Here is a 17749-nt window from a genome sequence, read left to right as displayed (position 1 = left end):
TACACTTTTGTAGCCAATTCATTTAACCATAAAATATTATAAATAAAATAAAAAAGTTACTTTAGTTTTAGTAACTCTAGACTCCCTTGCAAATTTGTGTTCTTCCTGGGAAACTTCATTTTCCATCAATCAAAATAATTCACACTGAAAGAGTTAACTATTGATTTGCTGTTTCACCTGTTCAATTTTGCATTGCTAGATGCCCCATTGGTCACTGTCTCTGTTAATCCCTCTGAATTGTCATTGAATGAGAAGTTTGTATTGACCTGCTCAGCACAAAGCTACCCAGATGTGACCAACTTGATCTGGTACAATGGCTCACTGGTAGTTAGTCTAAACAACACTTTTACTCACCTGAGTTCCACTGTATATGACTTTACACCATTCAGGTAAATGATGATTTGTTAAATATATGCACACAATTTAGTTCCATTTTTACTAAGCTTATATCAAGTCTGTCTGTCTGTCGGATAAAAAGTGTGTACCGGTACACGTTATTTCTCCCACACCAATTCTCAGTTCAAGCTGAAACTTTACACAATTATTCATTAGCATAGACAAGACATGAATCAATAAAGAAAAGTAGCCAATTAGACAATTAATTACTGGTTATTCATTATTTTGTTAATTAGCAACAAGCAAAACTAATCCTTCAGTATTCTCTAAATATGTTGGGTTTAGTCCCCTAAAATAATTGTTAGCACTATTTCTCCCTCATGCATTCTCCGATCAAGTTGATACTTTAAACAATTATTTATTGTACCTAACAAAACTGAATCAATAAACAAAAATACTCAATTAGTCAATTACTTAATGGTAATTAATTATTTTGCGTGATACCAAATAAGGGAAATGATTTGGTAGATATAGTTTTATGGATGGAGTTCTTCCCCTTTAGATAAGCTTTGTTGTTCTACAAATTTTTTTTTTTTTTTTTTTTTTTTGCTTGTTGATATGTATCTTGCTGGCTCCTTTTTTTTTTTTTTCTAGGTTTTAGAGAAGGAATATCTGAGACTAATAAGCTAATGATTTTTTTTATTTTCTCTTTTGAACACAGATGTAGTGCCAGAAACAGTGTTGGAACAAAGAGTGCTTCCATCACTCCCAACATCACTTGTAAGTTTACATAGACATTAGTATTCAAACGGAGGCTTATGGAAAATTCTTAAGAATAACATTTTTATTTCAAATCTCATGATTTACTATAAAAAGAATCAGTTCAAGAAAGTGACAGTTATAATAATATGGTATGACTGAGTCAGAGACAAAATGATATGACTGAGTCAGACAAATTCTTAAGAATAAAATTTTTTATTTCAAGTCTCATTGAACTATTCTATTGAACTCTTAAAGTTGCACCAGTTCAAGTGGACAAAGGCCAGGAAACTATCATAACTGCTTCCCCTTCTAGTGTTGTGTTGGAATGTAAAGTGCTAGCCAACCCTGCTCCAACATCCTATAGATGGTTCAATGGTACCAATGAAATAGTTGGTGCCACTACGTATAATGTGACACTGATGCTGGATTCAGATGGAGGTGAGTCAAGAGAAGATGTTTTGATTGGGTGTAATTGTTTTTCACTAAAAACGGATTGTAATGAGTGTTGAGATGTTGATGTGATGTAATGCTTAAATTGTGCCCTAAGTTGCGGCCCTTTCTTTACATTTGCTTTGTTTAAATAGCACAGTATGCTTTCAGGAATGTGATGAGGAAATCAGAGAAAAAGAAGACATATTGTTTCTTATGTTGATTTTTGTTTTTATAATAAAGTACTATCCATCTAATTAACTACACCAATAGTTTCATTTATTTAAAAGTCTGTCATGACATGTAACATTGTAATTATATATTTTATTATCATGGCAATGTCTTGGATTCCAAAGATTAAAGATGCGTGCAGTGTTTCACATGACTTTGCAAATCCAGTTGCAACTTGCATATTTTTCCACATCTGATGCAGATAAGGCTATTGTCCACTGGGGATCTATTTAAAAAGGTTTTCTTTTTTTGTCTTCTGCACCTTTCTTCAACAAGGGCTTTTCTTTGGGCCTCAGATGTGTCCACTGCCTTTATGAAAGCTCTTCAATTTCAATTGTCAATTAAATTATTTCTATGTTTTGACATTGCTGTCATGCATATCACATCACTTACACATGCAAATGATCACTTTTTTTGATACGAGAAAAACTAAAATGTGTTTTCCTTGAACAATGTCATTGTTTTTTCATGCAGATTTCTCCCTGAATCTATCTAAATGTCTTGCCACTGAGACGAGTTTAAACAGCATTTATTCTTCTTGTCATTTTGTCCTGCAGATTTCACTCAGTACAGTTGTGCTGCTACCAACTCCAAGGGTGAGCTCAACCCAGCCAGAACATTTAACATACAACAAGATTTCCCAAGTAAGTTCTATAGTTTTGTGAAGTTTGCACTTCTGAATCACTAAACCTACAGGTTTGTCTGAATCACTAAACCTACAGGTTTGTCTGAATCACTAAACCTACAAGTTTGTTAGTACATTCTGTTTGTGCTTTTAATTTTACATATCTAATGGCAGTGTTAAGTGCAATTGTTTTTATTTGTTTGTAATTTGCTTTTATTGAGCCATTAAGCACTTGGCTTCCTAACCTGGAGTCCTGGGTTCAAATTCCGGTGAAGACGGGGATTTTGAATTTCTGGATTTTTATTGGGCCCCTGAGTCCACCCAAATGTAATGGGTACTTGACTTTCGTTGGTGAAAGTAAAGATGGTTTGTCATTGTGCTGGACACATGACACCCTGCTCATTAATTGTTGGCCAAAGAAACAGATGACATTAACATCATCTGCCCTATGGATCGCAAGGTCTGAAAAGGGAACTTTACTTTTTACACCAACACAGAACTGCAAGTTGTAAATTATGTGTACTTTAATCCCGGAAGAACAATATCAATAACATCTTCATTCACATTGCTCCATTATCCATCCTCTGTTTCATCACACTTTGGCTAGTTTCTCTACTAGCTTCTACATAACTTATGGTAAATTTTAGTCTATAATTATCATTAGAAATCTGATTTTAAAAATTTAAAAAAAATTGTTTTTTTCTTCTTTTACAGAAACAGGTGAGTTCTCTTTATTTCAAGCATTCAATTAATTAGTGATAAAAAGAAAGAAATTTGATTATCTTTTCACTTTTAAAATCCTTAAATTAAAAAAATTTTTCTTTCATTATTTTTTCCTAATAGTTAACGATTCCAATCAAATACATATATAATAAATAAAAAGAGAAAACTAGATAGCTAAAATGAAAACTAAAAAAAAAAACACTAGATAGTTGAAAATGTTTTTCTATTCTCAAACATTTAATTTTTAAAAAGTTGGGGATTTTTTTCTTTAAACTTATGTCCTTCTGTAAAGTGTCACTGTGAACTGAATTTTCAAACAGGCAGCAGCACAGACAGCAGTGGACTGAGCACCCCAGTCATCATCTTGATTGTCATCATTGTCATCATTCTGTTGGTCATCTTAATACTTCTTTTAATATTCTGTTGTTTACAAGGTAATTACATTTCTACCAAAATAATTAGGATCTTACAAGTTATTATTTACAATGTAGAAAAAATGTAAATTACATTTAAAATAAAAAAATCTGTTTTTACATTCTAGACTTAAAAGTACAGTGGTAGCATTAGTGTTTTAGACTGTTTGTTAATGTTACACAATTGTAACTACATCCACCAGGTGCTTGTCAGAAATGTGCAAAGAGTAAAAAAGTTGAGCCCACGCCATTAGAGAATCCGTAAGTCATTTTTTTATTTTTCATCTCATTTGCCCCTTTACTTTTGTTATAGAGGTGCTGTGACACTTTGTGTTACCAAGTCCCTCCATATTTCCTGGCCTAAATACTTTTATGTTGGAGCATTCAGATGACTAGACCAATATATGAGATAAACTGTGCAGTGGTTTCCAAATCAGGGAGCTCTCCATATAGTTTTCTTTCTATTGGGGTGTTTTGGAGCCAGTGTCTTGTTCGGGCTTCATGGTAAAGAGAACAGTTTTGAAGGATATGGTCAGCATTCTCTGGTGACACTCCAATTTTGAGCTTCCAGTACATATGTTGTCTCGTTCTGTTGTGTCTGGTCCTGAGTCGAAAGATTAGATCAGTGTTTCTCAAACTGTGTGCCGCGGCACACTAGTGTGCCGCCGAAGATTTGCAGGTGTGCCGCGGGAGTTTTCAGAACGCCACAAGTGCAGCGTTACACAGGTCTGCCTACTACTAATTTTTTTTTTACGTTGCGATGACATCCCCACTTGCAACGACCAGTAATAGAAGTGGATCGCTCCATAGTGACGGAAAGGGTTGTTAGCTCTTCAGGTTATAGCATTGTCCACTATACAAATATTATTATAATGACTCGAATGTAGGCCGCCTTAGCAGACTCACGTCAGTTCTTGAATTGGTTACGATAATAATGTGATAGTAAATGTTATTGTTTTGTCAGGCCCGTCCTGTTATTGTAACCCAGTAACCCACAATGCTGGCATGTCGAAAGAATGTGCTCATTAACAGATGGGGGGGGGGGTAATTGAATTCCTTTTAGGCCTTTATATATGGACGATCTAACATGAATAAACCAGCATTTAAACTTCAAACAGACAAGAAAGTGTTTGTTAGTCTCTACTAGCCTACTATTACAAATAATAAGCGATGTGTTTCATGTAAATTGTTTAGGTGAATTTTAATAATAACAAATTATCAATAAGCATTATTCATTGTTATCCATGGAGAAATACGTTAGCAAGAATGAAACTGCGCAAGCGTTAAATGAAAAGCAAGGAACCAAACGAAGGTACAAAGAAGATTACATTGGATATGGTTTCATATCTTCTGGACCTGAAGATGCTCCATTGCCATTCTGTCTGATCTGCAATGTAACTCTGTCGAATGAGGCACTTGTTCCAAACAAATTGAAGAGACACTTGGAAACGAAACATCCAGCTGTAAAAGCGCAACCCAGGGAATACTTTGAAAACATCAGGGCTCAACACAAGAAACAAGCTCAGAAACTTACGAACTACCTAAAGCTGCCAGAAAAGAGATTGATTGCAAGTTATAAGGTTGCTCAGTTATTAGCAAAACGCAAGAAAGCACACACAGAGGCTGAATCAGTCATTGCACCAGCTTTAGCAATAGTTGTTGAAACTATCCTTGGACCCGATGCCGCCGAAAAAGTTAAAAAAGTTCCTTTGTCAAATGATACTATCTCGCGCAGAATTGAAGACTTGTCGTCAGATTTACAAGATCAAATCTGCGAACACTTCGACGTGACTGACGATGAAGTGTCTCTGCTGTGGTCTCTTCAAGTTGATGAATCCACTGACGTTAGCGGCAAAGCCCAGCTTCTAGCTTTTATTCGGTTCATAAAGGATGAAAAATGTGTCAACGAATTCTTATTTTGCAAAGACTTACCAACTACGACCAAAGGCGAAGATATTTTCAAAGTGGTGAACGAAAACATTTTGCTATTCAAACTACAGTGGAAAAACTGTGTCAGCATTTGCACCGATGGCTGTCCTTCCATGCAGGGAAATAGAAAGGGATTCGTCACTCTTGTGCGTCAAGAAAATCCAAATGTATTAGTTGTTCACTGCATGATCCACAGAGAAGCTCTTGCCTTCAAATCTTTGCCGAAAGATTTTATGTCTGTTCTGGATCAAGTGATTGAAGTTGTAAACTTTATCAAATCTCGACCACTTGCATCCCGACTTTTCTCTCAGCTCTGTGAAGCTATGGACTCAGACTACAAATGTCTGCTGTATCATACCAACGTTCGTTGGCTCTCCAGGGGAAAAGTGTTAAAGCGTGTCGTCCAACTCAAGGCCGAGTTGATTTCATTCTTGGAGGCTGAAAAAAAAGACTTTGGATTATCTATTCATGACGAGATCTGGTGGGTTAAGGTGACATTTCTCTCTGATTTATTTGATAAATTAAACTCATTGAATTTAAGTCTTCAAGGACCATCGGAAACCATCATCACTGCATCCTCAAAACTGAAGTCATTTGGGGAAAAATTGTCTTTGTGGCAAAGTAAGATCTCGAAAGGAGTCTTCGACTGCTTTCCTACTTACAATGAATGTAGGCCTACTTCAAATGAAGAAATCAGCTCCGAAATTCTGGACACTTTGACACACATGCAGTCAGCATTGCAGCATTACTTTCCAACAATTGGAAGTAATGAATATGGATGGGTCAGCTATCCATTTGGAAACAATGAAGCTACAAATCTGACAACTGAAGAAGCAGAGCAGCTCATAGATTTAAAAAACGATGCAGTTCTTAAGTCAAGTTTTGCCGAGAAAAGCCTGGATGTCTTTTGGATTTCAATCAACAAGTTATATCCTGCAATCAGTTTAAAAGCAATCAAAATAATTCTTCCATTTGCATCTTCATGGTTTTGTGAGTTTGGATTTTCAGCACTGACTGAAATCAAGTCTAAGAAAAGAGAGAGACTTCTTACAATAGACGATGAAATGCGAGTTTGTTTGTCGGCTCTGGAGCCTCGATTAGATCGAATTTGCTCTCAAAAACAGGCACACCCTTCACATTAAATGTGATACTTAAAAAAGGTAAAATCTTTTTTTCTTTTTTATTATAAAACAACTGTTGCTCTTCGTGGTGTGCCGCGAAATTTTTGTAGTTTTTTTACTGTGCCGCCATACAAAAAAGTTTGAGAAACACTGGATTAGATGGTGATCTTGTCAGGATAGCTTATAATAGGCATCATCTTTCTTGTACGACTTCATTAACTTTCTAAATTAATATGTCAACTATATTATATCGACAATCCTAAATTAATAGTCCAAAATTATTAGTTAGCTATATTAACTACTTGGGCTGCATAGCCGCGTGAAGTTTATTAAAAAAAATGTCTTCTAAAATAAGTAGTCTAACAAGCAGATTTAAACATTCACGAATAAACATTGGGTCATAGTAAGACTTAGAGCTAAGCAAGAAGACTTAGAGACCTAGTGCTCTACTATATTTGAGATTTGATACTAGTCTCACAATGTTTTTAGTCTAGTGCGTGGCCCCCACCAATTAAAGATCCTAGGCAGCTGCCTAGTTTGCCTATTCCTATAAGGCTGGCCCTGCAGTGTGCCCAATTTCTCGTCTTGCTGTGCTATTGCCCTCAAAACTTATGGGCTGAGTGCCTTTTCAACTGGACTCCTCATTAATCTCCAGACTTGAAGACAAGCCTAATTATGATTATTATTATTAAATCCTAAACTGGAAGTTGGATCATATCATATCAATTATTCTAAATTATTAGTTAACTATATAACATTATTTTCCTCACTTTAGTTGGACCTGAGATTTCTGTTTGTTATTCTTGTTTTAAATCCAATATGTCTCTGAAATTAAATTCTTGTTTTAAATCCCTTTCTTGCTTACTAGTTTAAGTGAACCAGCGTCTAAACCTGTTGATCCATTAGCTGCTGGCAGTTGGATTATGTAAGTGAACTTTTAATATTTCAATATATTCCAATTTAAATAAAACAGTTGGAAATTAAATGCATCTAATAATTTCTAGTGTACCAGCCAACTAAATGAACAGAAACTTGTCACAATATATAAGTGCTTAATTAAATAATCATCGCATGAAATCAGAAATTAGGGTAGAAATCACAAGTGTGGATAAGTGCCATGAAGTCGGAAGTGTGTACAAATAGCATGTACATTCATTTAAAATTTATGAAGTAAATCATGTTTCATTTTTTTTTCTAGCTCTGTCCCAGAGAGAACAGGGGCTAGACCACACTACCTTCCTCCAATTGACCCTGCTGCTGAGGCTGCTACAGCAAAGTTTTATGGGTAATGATTGTTGTATGTTTGCATTGACTTTACAGATATTATGACAAATGGCACACGTTAAACCAATCTTATCTTCTTATCTTATATAATACAGACGTTACTTCAAAAAAGAAGATGATTGCGTCCTAAGCGTGATGCATTCAGTCATGCAATGACTTAAATTCTGCCAAACTGATATTTTCATTGCCACATATGCACTTACATATATGACAAAGTGCAAATGTTCTCTAGTAGAAAAAAAAAAATATTTAATCTTTGACATTTACTTTAAAGAGCTTTTTTTTTAATTGTCCTATCTTTATCTTTGATGAAGGTTAATTAATGCTCAGGAGTGCAGAGACACACATACACAATAAGTCTCTTCATTAGAATCAGAAAATGTCAGCATCACCTCTGTCCACGGAATCAGTAATAATTTATATTTGTTTTAATGCTGCCACCATCAGGAGCTGAATGTGTGTTGAGTGGGTCTATGTATGGCTTCCACTACTCCTGTAGTAGTACAGAGACAGGCCAAGAAAATCTTATCAAATACATTACAGACACTACTTCATAAGAAGAAGATAATTACATCCCATGCATTTCATGTGTCAATCTAGTCATGCATGTTAATCAGTGACTTACACTCTGATAAGTCATTGGTTTTCCTGGCTTATTTAGGCAACCCATTCCATTCTATTTTCTTTTAATAAATCTTTATTGGCTGAGTTGGGATTCAAATTTAGTATCTGAAATTTAGGAACTTTTCTAACTGACTGACAAAGCCATTCATAACCTCTTCTGTTTGTTTTTAGTGCCTTAAGTTAAACAAGCTCTGCATTTATATTTTTAAAGACAATAAGAGAGAGAGTTATTTTAACTTTTCGTTCTATCCCCAGTGAAAGAAAAAGAAGATCAAGAAGGAAAAGAAAACCCAAAAGTAAAAAAGAAGATGAAAAAATATTAACAGAGAATGGTTCTGATGAGGGCAAGGTTAGCCCGCCACCCACGACTGCACACTTGGATGGGGCTACAACCAACACATCAGCAGCTTAAAACATTGTCAAGTCTCTATTAATTCAGACAACATTTTCAATGGGAACATACTTGACACAATATCTTTACAGCTGTTTGTCTACAGTTTTCTATCCTGGGTTTATTGGCCATTAAGTTTTAGGTTTTCATGTCAAACAGTTTATGAAACAAGCAAATAGCTGTTAATAACTTAAAACATAAGCTATTATTTGTGTATAGTGAATTTTAAAATGTTTGCCTTTCTTTGATATGTTAGGTGTCTCTGGGCATCCTTACATTCATGATCTATTGCTATGGAACTAATATCATTTAGATCATTTATTGACTATTATCTGATATTGAACTATAAAGTGATGCTACATATATTTAATTATTACAGTGATATAAAAGCTATTTATATTTTTGTATTGTTATTTAAAGTAGCCATTAATTTATTAAATTAGAAACATAATATTTGTAAAAAAAATAATTCTATAATAATAATTGTACATTTTAATGTCAGTCCATTTACAAGTGACTTGTATGTCTTATATCAAATTGCTTTATATCAAATCTATGCATATGTTTCCTAAAGTAGCAGACATCCCTGCTCCTACTTCCTACAGATGGTCCAATGGTACCAAGGAAGTAGTTGATGCCACTGCAAATAATGTGACACTTGCTGGATTCAGATGAAGAGAAGATATTGTGATAAAAGTTTATTGTCTCTCTTAGTGTGAATGTTTTATGCCAACTGTTTTCTTCTATGCACATGTTTCCTACCTTCACCAGACTTTCATATTGAGGCAGACATAATGCATTAATATGACATGTTTCTTAATTACATTCGTTCATGCCAAAATTATTTTTGTGCCAAATATCAAAATGTGTCCATGTATTTCTTACCATACAAAACTAGATATAAAGGGGCATGACTCTAGGTGCTCCTAACAATTGTGTGTATTCGAGACAAATAGAAATAACTGTCCAACATGTTTGTGTAAGTGTCTTTGTTTCCTAAACCTTCAGCTTGGGACTAAATGTAGATTTGCAATTGAATGGAAAAATAAAGATATTTCCTGATAATTCAATACGCTCCAGGATTGACTAGCATTGGGGTGCTGATGATTTAAACAAACAAGTGAATACATATGATGTACACTTCAGAACAAACAAACTTAGTTCAATGTTTTAAACAAAATCTGTTTCTTTCCGCAGCCTTTGGCACATGCTTTAAATTACATAAAAAAAAATATTTTTTTTGTTGTGTTAATTTCTGTGGCTTTGTCTCAGTTTTTATTTAATATTTGCCATATCCACAAGTCTTTCTGGAATGAAAAAGAAATCAATTGTTTGTGTATTTTATAAATTTCTTGAATTGTTATTCATTTTGTGGTCCAATGTTTGGCCACTGACTCTTGTAAAATGTAAACTGGTATTCTGAATAAAGAAAGCTTCTGTGATAAACTAAAACTTTAACTTATGATGTTACTTTTTTCTTTTCAAGAATTAACTTTGAAATGTCCTTTAATGTTTCCTGTTTGGTAGAGTGTGGTTAGAACTGTCTTTGGAAGATGGGTGGAAGAATTGAAAAGCATATAGATTTAAAATGCTACATTACTAGTACTGCATGTAAAACTAGGATTGTTAGATGCTTCCAAGACCAGCTTTCTAGACTTTTCCATTTACTCATAAGTATCATTTGTTTTTACTCACTCACACTGTCATCTATCCCTTATAGTCTGTTGGACCGTTTGGGCACAACATGTCTTTCTCCATTCCTGTCTTTTGCCTTGGCAATGGCAGGCCCCTCCATGTCATCCTCCCATCGCTTTCGCTGTCTGCCTCTTCTTTTTCCTGGTGCTGTTCCCTGAAGGAAGATCTTTTCGAGTTTTTACTAATATACCAAAAGATTTAAACAAAACAGTCACATCGTAGCTGCAACTCAATTCAACAAACTTAGATTACAAACTTGCAGGCTCATGGCTATATTTAGATTTACAGCCAAGGGAGCAAACTTGACTGAAAATAATACATGAGATAATGTAGTTTCTAAGTGCATTCCTGCACCTATAATGACAAGTGCTGAGCTCTACCAACCATACACTCCACTGGGCTCAACAGTTAATCCAGTATCAGCCAAGCGGATTATTCTGCCTGGGCCTCCACTGAAGGGCACAATTTGATTGCTTCCATATGTTTCAATACACAGAGGTGAATTAAAAGTAAAATCTTTTTCTCAGAGGGAAGTTTACCATTCAACAATGAAATGAAATCACAAGTAATCACATGGTGATCAATCTCAAGCACACACATATATATATATGCACAATTGGGTGCAAAGAACAACTGATAGCTGTCATTAGGATCCTATGTAAATAGACATCCAAATCAGTCTTTTTTCTTGTTTTCAAGCATTGAAGAAGGTGTAAAGAAAGTAAAAACATACACGGAGGCACAGTGGCAGAGTGGTGAAAAGCTTGGCTTCCAAACAGACTGGGATTTCTAATTTTGGGATACTTAGGAAGTCCACCCAGCTCTAATGTGTACCTGCTATTAGTTGGGGAAAAGAAAAAGCAGTTGGTTGTTGATCCACATGACACCCTCTTATCTTATATAATACAGACGTTACTTCAAAAAAGAAGATGATTACGTCCTACGCGTCATGCATATTAACCAATGACTTAAATTCTGCCAAGTCGCTGGTTTTCCTGGCTAGCTCAGGCAACCCATTCCATGCTCTAATAGCACTAGGGAAGAAGGAGTATTTGTACAAATTTGTCCTAGCATATGGGACAACCTTGGGCCACAGAAACAGATGACCTTAACATCATCTTCGACTCCTTCCAATAAAACTTCATTTGCGACTGAAACAGCATCAAACAAAATAATCTAACACGCTAACGGCCTACGCATGGAAAGCACAAGCAGGACTTTGAGAAGAGGCTGCTGACAGAACTGGCGACTGTCAGAAGACTGACTCCCATGGAGGGATCTAAGTGTGTACGTTTTTTAAAAACAGATTTTCCAGGCAAGGCAATGTTATTTTGCCTCTTTTAAAAACACTGTGGTTTATGATGAAACTTGATTAAAATGTTGCAATTAAATTAAAAATATTCTTACCAGCACACATACAATTAAAATAAATAATAACACTCTTCATAACTGGGTTGAACAAAAAAAGTTTAATAAGTGAAATAAAAAAATAGACTTGGACCAACATACAGAAGGGAACAATATCAAAACAATGAGGAAACAGTCGTGATTTATAAGTATGGAGTTGTTATCAAAAGGTATATAATTGGCTCATCACATGAGCCATACATTATTATAAGTGGACACCCATTACCAATGTATTTACTTACTATTATATATATATATAGATGTCAATGTACATAAACATTTCGGTAGGAGTTCAGTCTACGACTCTTCTAGACTAAATCTCATTACATTCAAATGAAACAAATAACAAGCTTACAAGCCAATCTGACAAAAGGCAACATATCATCAAGTGACCAAGGCCACACTATTCTAGGCATTTCTTTTTCATTAAATCAACATTGGGTTCTGACTTGGATTTAGAGGGAAAATAACAACATGACCCATTCTCACAGTACATTAAATACACACAAGAAACAACAGATTGATTTGAAAGTATCAGATCAGCTAAAAGACTTCATAAATAACTTAAACATAATCGATTACTTCTCAGTTCTCACAGAGTCAAAGTGATATGGTACACATGGGTACTAAAATGGCTTTGTTGGAGAATTTGAAATAATATAGAACATTGCAATTATTCTTATTTAGTAGCACAAGTTTTTGTTCTAATAAAGGTGCGCATAAGAATAATGCATAAGCAAAAATAAATTACATTTTGTTTTAATGGCTTTAAGGCTTTTCTTTATCCTTTTTATGCTCAGTAAAGTAATAGCTTGTTAAAGAAGGGGAATGTGATATATGGAAGTAGACATTGGAACCTACATCTGTACCATGGTGGTCTGGGGAACTAATCCCTTGACCACCTAGAGGGTGACATATATTGACCAAGCATCCTTTCAAAATTATAGACAGATATACAATAGAGCAAGGATTCTGTGTATCAAGTAAAAATCTAATCAAAACTGTGACAGGTCCATAGAGCAGATGCTCACCTATATATATTCAGCCTATACATAAGTATTGTGTGGTCACCACAATGGCCAAAAACAATTTGCTTCATCTAAGGCTTTTTACTTATTTGAAGTTTCCATGCCGAGGAAAAAAAAAAAGATTTGGGTGTTTAGACCTTCAGATAAATATCTGGAGTTTTAGAAGACAGTTTAAGATTAGAATTGTAGAATAGCATTTCTGGACAATAAATACATGTACAAAATATAAATATATACAGTTTCAAAAGGTGTATGTACAACAAAATAAGCTATTAAAATATGAATATTTTAGTCATTTAAGTCAAACTTTATTTTAAAATTGCTTTTGTTTTGTTTTTAACAAATATATTGACAAAGAGTTTAAATATTTAAACAAAAAATAAATACAGTATAGATGTACATTTGAAAAATGTCCTATCCATCACTAAAATTTTGTAACAAAAGTTGTAATTATCTAATAACTTGAAAGTTCAGTATTTACATATGACACTTGTGACAGTGATAAATGAAACCAAAAAATATATATATATATATTAATAATGTTTTGAAGTTTCAGCACATCAAAGTCCACACAAGGAAAAAAAAAGAACTAATTCACTTAGCTGTGAGATAAACAGTACAGAGACAATGTGAATGCTCACTAAAGCTGCCAACTCATCTGCTGCCAATGCATCTTTTTATTGTAGTTAAAAACATTGGTATGTTGTTTTGTTTCCCAACCATGAAGAGACAAAGAAAGTCCATAGCTACACAGCAACATCCTAGAAAGTGAAAAACTCCATGCTGCCATTTCATCAAGGCGTCAAGTCATTCAAACAAACAGGATTAAACAGAAAAGCCTCAATAATATCATAAGTCCATAAAACATACAATTAATATCAGAGTTAGCTTTCAGGTTTCTCTTGGCATCACAATGTAGGCTGTCATTCTTCAAACATAAAGAAATCCTGTCAACCCAAGTTCAAACTTCCACAAGAGAAGAAAGTGTGAAGAGGCTGTGTAAAGACAACAAGTGTGTGGGGCATGCAGTAAAAACCTCATTGACCAAACAGCACATTCAACTTCATCCTACAGCTCAACAAATCATTCAACCAAGGGCAAGAAATAAAACAATCTCAAACACACATGCACAAAAATTAGATTCAGACTTGAATGGGACAAACTGTACTGGATTTTAACTGATTTACCTATAGACCATCCTAGCAGTGGAACTAGGATGCAACAGAAACATTTTAGGTGTCAAAGACCACATCAAGAATGAAGAGGAATAAACAGGATGAATACAGCAATTGGACCCCATGATGGCCTACTAACCTTTGTCAAAAAAACATAAACTCCAACTCACAACACAATGTCCTCAGGGCTCACAAAGACCTTCCTTCAGGGAACAGTACCAGGAAGAAGAAGAATAGGAAGATAGAGAAAGCGATGGGAAGACAGCATCATAGAATGGACAGGCCTGTAAATGAATGAATTTCTATCCAAGGCAAAGGACAGAGAAGAATGGAGAAAGACAGTTCTTGTGTGGTGCCCCAACGCTACAAAAGACTAAGAGAAACGTGAAGTTGAAGTGACCTTTAGGCCACATTAGCTTAGGGAAACTGCTCGCTTGAGGGCCCCTCAAAAATAGTTCTAGAAATATTCTCAATCATTTTGATGAAAGGTCAAAGGAAAAAATTTATTATGTTTATTACATTGGGTCCCCTATCTCCAATAGCATATGAAGCTTATCAAGTCTAAACCCAGTCCTGACTAAACAGCATCCATTCAATCCTCTCTTAATTCTTTTGATTTCTCAATCAGAATGGCACTCGCAAAGTGTAGATGTAGATGTATTGTAGTAGTAATGACAAACCATCACAAACAGCTTTGACTAGTACACAAATCTTGAGGAGTAATCTCATGTGTAATTCACTCAAGTAAAAAAAAGTCTGTATTTAGGACAAACATTTGGGAATAATATAAAACAAAAAGATTATTATTACTTAGAAACTTTGAGCCTTGAGTTCAAAGTCCAATACATTTGAGTTTTTTTTTAAATATATGTGCCACAGTTTGAATGTTAAACTATCTGACACCAAATAATTACAAGTCTTATTAATTTATTGATCAACTGATGGCCAGCACCAATAGGTAGAAATACAATGCTAATTATAATGTTAATAGTAAGCACTGTAACGCAACAGCTTATAATAAAAAATGAATGCTATGTCATGGATAGTTGGACATGTTGAATGTTGGCCTCCTTCAGTATTTGAACATGGTTCAGTTTATAGAAACGAGATCAAAGCCTGGCCATTATTTATGGTCGGAATGATAGACATGGTGCAAGCACACAAAAAAACTTTCATTCACAGTAGTTAAAGACTCAGCATTATGTCACAGATAGCCCGGAGTATGAATTCTTTAAAACATACAAAATAAAAATAAATCTTTTCTTTAAGACACATTAAGATCTAAAAAAAAACGTGTAAACAAACAATACCTTGTGTTGTTATCAAATCTTTACATATTGACTACTCCTTGGTCTGAGCAGAATAATAAAAATGGAAATTAAACTTTCTTGACTGAATCCTCATAATTGAATATGAAACATATGCTGACTAAAATAAGATACATGAAGTTAAAACCAAACCATAAAAATTCTATTGCAACATTTCAACTAAATCAACTTTATAAAATTTGACATCAACCTTAAAAATCAAATGTGTGAGATAAACATTACAGCATTAAGCAATATCATTGGTGAAAAAAACAACAGCTGCATATAATGTGTACAGTAGAATTCATTTTAGGAGCTGCTAGCCTTTAGATAGAGTGGTCCCTCATTAAAGTAATGACAAAAATCTCTAGTGTGGTGGAAAGGTGTGATATCTCTGCATGTTGACAAACTACAGCCTGACAGTATGATAGAGAGGTTAAAGGTTTCTCTCTGCATTTTGAAAAAAAAACTAGAGCCCCAGAGTGTGATAGAAAGGTGCAGTTTCTCTCTGCATAATGACAAACTACAGCCCCACAGTAAAATTGAATACAAAAAAATTGCTAGGAGCAATGTGTTTCTCAATAATTTTTTTTCTATCAGATCATATGTGCCTTGTATCAAGTGAGTGATAATGTAAAACATACATGTTATGCACGCATATATATTTCAAAACATTTTACAGCAGAACCGAGATGCCTGGAGGAAGCTGGTTGGTGGCCTATGCACCTGATGGGACCACAGGCAGAGATAATGATGAGGATGATTGTAACAAGCATGGGTTGGTGAATGAATGACAATTTGTTCCTGATAATTGAAGATTCCCTGACCACCTCGGCTTCATAGGTTATTTATGCACATCAACTCCAAATAATCAGTACACAGTACATTTCTTTAATTCTTACAACTTCTAGGCCTATGTGCCGGCGTTGGTTTACAAAACTATCTTCCTACCCAGGTGTAACATTTACAAAGAGTTCCAACTTAAATAATGTTGTTAAAATAAGTAACCGCTAGCATTAACAGTTACTTCCCCTCAATGAGAACGCACTGCACTAAAACGGTTACCTCCCCGTGGGCTATTCAAAAAGTATTACTCTTGCAGGATGTGCATAAAAATAAATTCACATCTTTCACTGACTCTTTATAAACTAAACTTGATGGTGTAGAGTGAGGCTTATACTAAAATAGAAATGACTTCTTCAGGGGATGTTAATAAAGATGGAGGGAGATAGCTAGCATATTTTATGTGTGACAATATCCCTCCCTTTGCCCCACACTGAAACATTTTGTACCATTTCAAACAGAAATAGTTTGAAGTGTAGGAAAGGAGAAAAGTTGTTTTCATTTTTTTTTACAGAAATGTCAAATGTATATTTATAAATATATAAACAAAATCTATACAAGTTCTCTAATGTGTGTACAAATAATTTTATATTAACACGGACAAGAACATGGAAGAACATATGGACTAAACATATTCGTCCTGACGCCCAACACAGAGGTACAGGAAGCTGGAAATCAAGGCCATCCCTGCGGCGCCCACTGCCACCCAGAAGCTCCACCCGTAGATAGACACAGTTAGGTTGGTGTCATCTGTGACCACCTTCATGTCATAGTCTAGATGACCTTTAGCCCCAAACAAACACACAGCTGTGGTGACCAACATAACTGTGAACACAAAGCAAATAAATGTCTTAAAATAAAATTTAAACGTTTTCTTAATGTAATAATCATTAAAAGAAATATTAATTGAGTTAGCAAGTACAAGGTTAGCTCACAGGTAAATATAACATACAGAAGACAAAATAAAAGGTGAGCTGACAGGTAGATAACATACACAAGTGTAAAGTAGGCCATTTTCACTTCTTTACTTCAGTACAGAGACATTCCTCTAACAGAAATGCAAATCATGTAAGACAGCAGAAGTTAGACAAGAACCCTTCTTAAAACCTTTCTAAGACCAAAGCCCAAATTATCATGCCTGACATTAATATAACCCTCACTATAGAATCTCTTAAGTCATCTGCCTTAGCAAATATCTAGTCACAGTAAGTGTTAGCAATAAAAAAAAATTTGCAAAAAAAAAATATATTTTTTTTAATCAATGCCTATTAAGCAGTAACTTATCAATTAATGTCATTTGCTTTTTTTTTCACTTTTGAAGATATATATGGGTTTGAAAAGGGAGATAATAATCCTGGAGAGGAGTTGATAAAGTGATTCTAACTTAAAAGGTTTCTTCCATTATCTTAGTTAATTTAATTCTATA

General features: G+C 34.6%; 2 protein-coding genes across 3 annotated transcripts in view; one reads left to right on the top strand and one right to left on the bottom strand.

Moving 5' to 3' along the window:
* Positions 1-9962, top strand: part of LOC106066052 (hemicentin-1-like) — a 73090-nt gene extending 63128 nt beyond the window's left edge. Inside the window, exons 64-72 of the mRNA XM_056009879.1 lie at positions 200-389; positions 1058-1116; positions 1354-1536; positions 2316-2402; positions 3421-3540; positions 3723-3780; positions 7438-7494; positions 7768-7854; positions 8733-9962. Coding sequence (XP_055865854.1) covers positions 200-389; positions 1058-1116; positions 1354-1536; positions 2316-2402; positions 3421-3540; positions 3723-3780; positions 7438-7494; positions 7768-7854; positions 8733-8889 — 998 coding nt within the window. The 3' untranslated portion in view covers positions 8890-9962. The remainder of the gene's footprint in view (positions 1-199; positions 390-1057; positions 1117-1353; positions 1537-2315; positions 2403-3420; positions 3541-3722; positions 3781-7437; positions 7495-7767; positions 7855-8732) is intronic.
* Positions 9963-13107: 3145 nt separating this feature from the next.
* LOC106066050 (uncharacterized) overlaps positions 13108-17749 on the bottom strand; it is a 36951-nt gene continuing 32309 nt past the window's right edge. For both annotated transcript variants that reach the window (XM_056009758.1, XM_013225020.2), the window contains exon 4: positions 13108-17148. In XM_056009758.1, the coding sequence (XP_055865733.1) occupies positions 16949-17148 (200 nt within the window). In that variant the 3' untranslated portion in view covers positions 13108-16948. The remainder of the gene's footprint in view (positions 17149-17749) is intronic.

This window comes from Biomphalaria glabrata, chromosome 14 (genome assembly GCF_947242115.1).
Source record: "Biomphalaria glabrata chromosome 14, xgBioGlab47.1, whole genome shotgun sequence".
Lineage (NCBI taxonomy): Eukaryota > Metazoa > Mollusca > Gastropoda > Planorbidae > Biomphalaria > Biomphalaria glabrata.
This window is presented reverse-complemented; position numbering and strand designations above follow the sequence as displayed.